This window comes from Tupaia chinensis, unplaced genomic scaffold, assembly GCF_000334495.1.
Source record: "Tupaia chinensis unplaced genomic scaffold, TupChi_1.0 Scaffold000546_1, whole genome shotgun sequence".
NCBI lineage: Eukaryota > Metazoa > Chordata > Mammalia > Scandentia > Tupaiidae > Tupaia > Tupaia belangeri.
In genome coordinates, this window is record NW_006160058.1 from 381,038 (window position 1) to 386,973 (window position 5,936).

The 5,936-nt window shown below is 37.1% G+C and overlaps 1 protein-coding gene across 1 annotated transcript in view; it reads left to right on the forward strand.

Annotated features, from left to right (window-relative positions):
- Nucleotides 1-5,936, forward strand: part of LOC102471472 (cGMP-dependent protein kinase 1-like) — a gene marked incomplete at its 5' end in the record, with an annotated part of 641,417 nt that overhangs the window by 376,761 nt on the left and 258,720 nt on the right. Inside the window, one exon of the mRNA XM_006157547.1 lies at nucleotides 3,554-3,659. Within this exon, the coding sequence (XP_006157609.1) occupies nucleotides 3,554-3,659 (106 nt within the window). The remainder of the gene's footprint in view (nucleotides 1-3,553; nucleotides 3,660-5,936) is intronic.

Consider the following 5,936-nt stretch of genomic DNA (forward strand, 5'->3'; position numbering starts at 1 on the left):
AAAGAGAGAAAGAGGGAGAGAGAGAGCTCTCAATGGGCGTGGTCACTCTAACCCTTTTCTCTATTTCTCCACCCACTTAGGATTGCGGAGCTGACATCCTTTTCCAGCCTGCGGCCCAGGATTCAAACTACAGTCAGTGATGTGGGATCTGGCTCTCTATATACAAGGCTTAACCTCCAAGCTGCCAGGCTGGCCCACAACTATTTTTTTGAAGATAAAATAGCTGATAAATCCTAATATGTCCTTTGGTGGCAGCCATATGTATACTAGGAGATACCTGAGAACCATTAAGAATGATGGCAAATAGAAATGTTTTGTTTTATTTATTTATTTTTTTGCTCATAAGCATTTAAAGGTGTATTGATGTACTCATAGGGTTCTTTTAAATTCTGGTCTTGTTTTGTCTTTTGCTCATAGGGTTCTTTTAAATTCTGGTCTTGTTCAATCTTTTTAAGTTCTCTCATAGCTTTCTATTGTTTATCAGATTAATCCTGCCTTCATACTCCTGTCTTTGAGGCTCTGCAGCAATTTACTCTCAAACTATGTAGCCATTCTAAGAACTCTCAGCCTTTGTAGCCTCTCATCCCTGATTGGTCTCCTGAGCTCATTCGCAGTTTTCCTTGCTAATGTACTTTCCATACCAAAGTTACCTTGGCCCAGCCCTCTTCTGGCTCAACTTCTACCATGTTTTAAGTTCCACCTCTTAGGAATCTCTTCCTGATTTTCCCAGTCCTCTGTGGCTATGTCATCCCATCAGTGGGTTGTCTCACATAAACAGGTGTTCTGGAAGAGAGTCTGGATTCAGCAGATGAACTGGAGTGTGGCTCGAGAATAGCTCTGACCACATTGTTTTGCATGAAGTGTCATTTAAAAAGAAATTTTGTCCGAGAACCTATATGCTTACTAGATGGAGAGACAGAAAGAAAGAAGGCGAAAGCACTCCCCACCACCACCACCAGTGGGGTATGATCACATCACTATCCCTGCCCTGCCATTTCTCCATCCTGCGGGGAATTAGGGCATACACGCACATGTTCCCAGTGTGTTTTTCAAGCCACTGAGTCTAGGACTCAAACCTCATAGTGAGTCACATGAGATCTGGTTCCCTTAAGCACCAGGCCATGGGCTGGCCCCAAAGAAGTGTCATTTTTAAAAGAAGTTTGGAATGGATGATGCATATACCACTACTTATTGCTTAGTTCTTTTTTTTTTTTTTTTAAACTTATGTTTTTTTTCTCCTATAAAGAGCTGGCCAAGATAGAAGTTATAGTCTAGCTTCTTAGCCTCAAATAATTCTATAAAGAAAAAAAAAGAAAAAATACAAAAGTAAGGTTTACTGTGGGGTGCCATATTCCCATCATCTTATCCTGTTCCTTGCATGTTACTGTGAGCCTCTCTGCCAAGGCATACACATATGTCCTAAGTGTTCTGGTTACATCTTCTCTCTCCTTCACTCCCAGACTCGATCTACTGCATTCAGTGGGCTTCTTCTGAGCAATGAGAGAAATAGAGAATTGCATTCTTACGTTTTTCCATGCTTGATTCATTAAACTGTATCTTGGTTCTATTCACTGGCCTTTCTCAAACCTACACACACACATTCTCTGCCCCAAAACCATGGGTATAATATATGAATTGGTTTTCTTTAGTTTGTATGCTAACTGAAACTATTCTATAATATATAAAAATATGAAAATTTATCTGAAAGTAGAAAAAAAATAACTTTTATATACCCATCATATAGATTCTAATCCAAAAAACTTTTACTGTGATGATTTTTTTAAAAAATCATCTGTCCCCAGAGAGGGACAGAGTGAGTGAGCAAAAGAGAGAGAGAGAGAGAGTGAGAAAGCAAGCCTCCAGGTCTGAGACTTGAACTGTGATTGGCCATGTGGGAGTCCAGTGCCCTTAACCACTATGCCACCTGCCAGCCCTCGTGGGCTCATTTCTTAAAAGCTGTTTATCTTGGAGCCAGTTGGTGGCGTGGTGGTTAAGGTGCTGGACTCCCACATGGCTGATCATGGTTTGAGTTTTGGACCTGGCAGCTTGCTTTCTCACTTTCCCTTTCTCTGTGGTCAAATTAAAATAATAATAAATAAAATTAAATTAATAATTCTTTTAAAAACCAGTTTATCTTGACGTATTGACTTTTACATATTGTAGCATCTGTCTTTCTCTAATACTTATCTAAGAAGCATGTTCTTAGTAGGTCAAATGATTAATTTTGTAGTATTCAGCTTCAATACTTAATTATGCATTGTTGAAGATATTGGTGTATAAAGGTAGAAATTTTTAAAAAATAATTATTTAGTTAATTTTATTTATTATTATCATTAATATGTTTTAAATTTGACCAGAGAGAGACAGAGAGAGAGGAAGAGGGAGAGAAGGGAGAGGGAGAAAGCAAGCCACCAGGTTCAGTACTTGAACCACGGTCAGCCATGTGGAAGTCCAGCATCTTAACTACGGTGCCACCTGTCAGCACTGAGAAATTAAAATTTAACAAAAATTTAATACAACATCTCTGTGGCAAGTTTGGATATAGGTTGCAATTTGTAAAATGGACTTTGTATTGCAATCACTGTGTAATTATTATTTCTACTATATTAAATTTCCCCTCAGACCTGAAAATTGATTTTATTTGATGTGTGTGCATGTGTGTATGGTATTTTTTTTAATTTTTTTTTAATTGTCAGAGGGTGTATATGCTTGCCAGAGTGAGACAGAGGGGCAGAAAGAGAGAAGGAAAAGCCCTCCCTAATCAACGATGATCACACCGCAATTCTTTCTCCTACATTTCCCATCCAGTTGGAATTTGGAGCACACACATAAACATGCCCAGCATGTTTTATAAGCTACCAGATCCACGGTTTGGACCGTGGTCAGCTAGGTGGGATCCTGCTCCCTGAACCAGTGGGCTACACATCTGGCGCTGTATTTTGCTAATTTTTAGACAGGGTCTCACTATGTCATAATCATCTTGCATCAGCCTCCAAGGTAGTTGGGATTATTAGCTTGCACCTCTATGCCTGACTTTGTAGGATGGGGCAAGAATTGAACCCTGGTCTCTCACCTAACTTCAGTCTGCCTACCAGTAGCATCTACCAGATGCTACTGCTGGGCTTGAAAATTGAATTTTTACCTACTGCTTACAAGAAAAATGTAGTTATGAGTCATTAACACCATTCTGAATAATTACCAAGGAGTGTTATTTCTTGCAAAACTCTTTTTCTCTCACACTATTTTCTTCACATGTAGTCTTGAATTCTAAGTACTTTCGATGTGTGGTGAGACATCTCATCCCATAGGAAACAGAAGAGCCACAGGAACCTTCCTGCTAGATAATAATACTGGTATGGAAAATGATGAACTACATTTTGCCTAGAAGCATGCATAACTTTTAATGAAATAGGACAGTGTTATATTAGGTTTAAATACGTGTAAGAGGTTAATCATTTTTATACTTCTCATGAAAATTCATCTCTTGCAGAATATTGTACACAGTGCCAATTCTCATATTAATTTTCCCCATTTTATTTTTCTTTTCCTTCAGCTCTTGTAAATGTGAAACTCTGGGCCATTGATCGACAATGTTTTCAAACCATAATGATGAGGACAGGACTCATCAAGCATACAGAGTATATGGAATTTTTAAAAAGGTAGGATACTTTCCTTTCTCCTTTTGAGATCACTCATTGTCTTTGCAGCCTCATTAGCTGATGTGCAGCACAGGAAAACTTTTTGTCTTTATCTCAGTCTTAGTAGTCTACAGATTTGTACGGCATGAGGCTTTGGACTGCTTCTTTTGCTTCTGGTGCCAGTTTTCATAATGTGTGGTCCAATCAGAACTTTAGAGTTTCATCGTGAGCATTCAGCCATTCAGCATCCTCTCTTGGAATGGAACTCAGAAACATATGAGAATTTGCTTGAGCAAAAATGGTTATTGAATTCATCTCTATTTATTGGTTAATATATTTATGGCACTTCTAAACAGACCCACACTGTAAGGCTGAGTCATCCCTTGTGTGAGTTTCCACATAAAAGGTCGTATGACTAAGATGGAAAAGTTCCAAGAAGAAGCTTATTATCCTTTATTCCTGACTTTAATTTCCCAAATTAATTTTATGTTGCATTTCTAAAATATCAAAAGCATTTTCTTTTCTTGATATTTTAGATTATCCTAATAACTCAATATAGGATGGATACTGGAATAAAAAGACAGCTTTTCATTTTTTAGAAACCCATGGATATTCAGTGAATTTATTTTTTGTCTCTACGCTTATTTTAGTTTTAAAAAGAATATTGATAATTCAAATGACCTTTTAAAAAAGTAATTATTTGGTATCACTTTTCTTTTGAATACAGACCATTATTAAACAGTGCGGCTAAATGTCGCTAGAGGGAGTATGCCACTAATTAAGATTTAATTTTTGAGAACTAGTAAACTTTTTATATTGTTTTTAAAAATTCCTTTTTGGGTGAATAAATGGTTAAAAGGGAGCTAAAAAGTCAAATTCATTTTTTGTTTCAGTGATACATTTTAACATATATTTACTGAATTTTCATAATATTCAGTTTTAATATTTCTTACTTGAATATTTCCTGTGGTTAATTTGTTTTGCTTCTGCTTCATCTTTTATGCATTTTAAAATTTTTACATAAAATCTTTGTTTATATTCCTGGTAAGGGGACAATACAATTCTAACATGGTGGCAAATAAAATATATTAAAATATTATTATTATAATATATTAAAATATTCTACTTGGAATTTGGTATCATTTGCTCTGAAATTAAATTATTCAGGTACCATTTGTGTGCATATGTTGTATGGGGAAGTGGTAATATATGTGTATGGGTGTGTGTAGATAGAGACAGACAGAATGAATGTTCATTTAAAGCCTTAAAGTGCAAGAGTTACTGATTTCTTCCAATGTAGCTCTCATAAAGATTCTGACTGGTAATCAATGAAGTACTTAGCTTTCATAGTTTGTTTTTGCAAAGAAGTAAACCAAGTGTTAATTCTGTCTCAAATGAGTCTAGACAGAACTTTTTGTCTTTTTCTTTTCTTTTTTTAATTGCCAGAGGGCACATGCATGAGCATGTGTGGACATGTGTGTGAGGAGAGAGAGAGAGAGAGAGAGAGAGAGAGAGAGAGATCCTCCTTAGAGCATGGTCATAGCACAAGGCCTTCTCTCTTTCTCCATCCTATTGGGGATTATGGCATACAGGCACACAGGTCAGGAGAGTTTTTCAAACCACTGGAGCCAGGATTCAAACTGGAGTGTGGAATCTGGCTCCCTCATCCAACACAATAGTGGCTGACATCAAGAAAAACTTTTTTTCTAGAGTCAATATTTCAAGATGCGCATGTCTCAGTGCGTGTGAGTATATGAATAAGTGGTTGTGTGTTTTAGTTGACTCTGGATATACTTTTTTTTTAAATATCATTTTCAGAACTTCTTAGTTTATGCTATTTATTCTGGCAACTCAGACCTTAAACAATAAAAGATGTGTTTTATAGAGTAAACATTATTTTGTTGGTCAGCTTAGAGCAGGTAAACTGGCTGAAAAAATTAAAGGTGTGTGCAGTGTCCCACTGCTCAGGAAAGTATTAAGTTCACCACACTGTGACTCTTTGTGTAATTCTGGGCCCATGGTTCAAAAAGATGACTCAATGGCCATCACTGCCTGAGGCAAGCTTTAATCTTCCTAAATTACAACAGTGACCAACTGGTTTTCTCTCTACAACCCCCCAGTAGCTCACAGTGCCAGTTGAATTATTTACAGCCTCATTAGCTGGACAGTTAAGGCCCTTTTACTGTAGGAGCTAGCTAGCATTTTCAGCTGGTTTCTTCTTGCTGCAGGTAAACTCAATAATTTCAGGTGCCCATGCATTCCTGGTACTTTCACACTGACTCCACTTCTCTGCCTTCT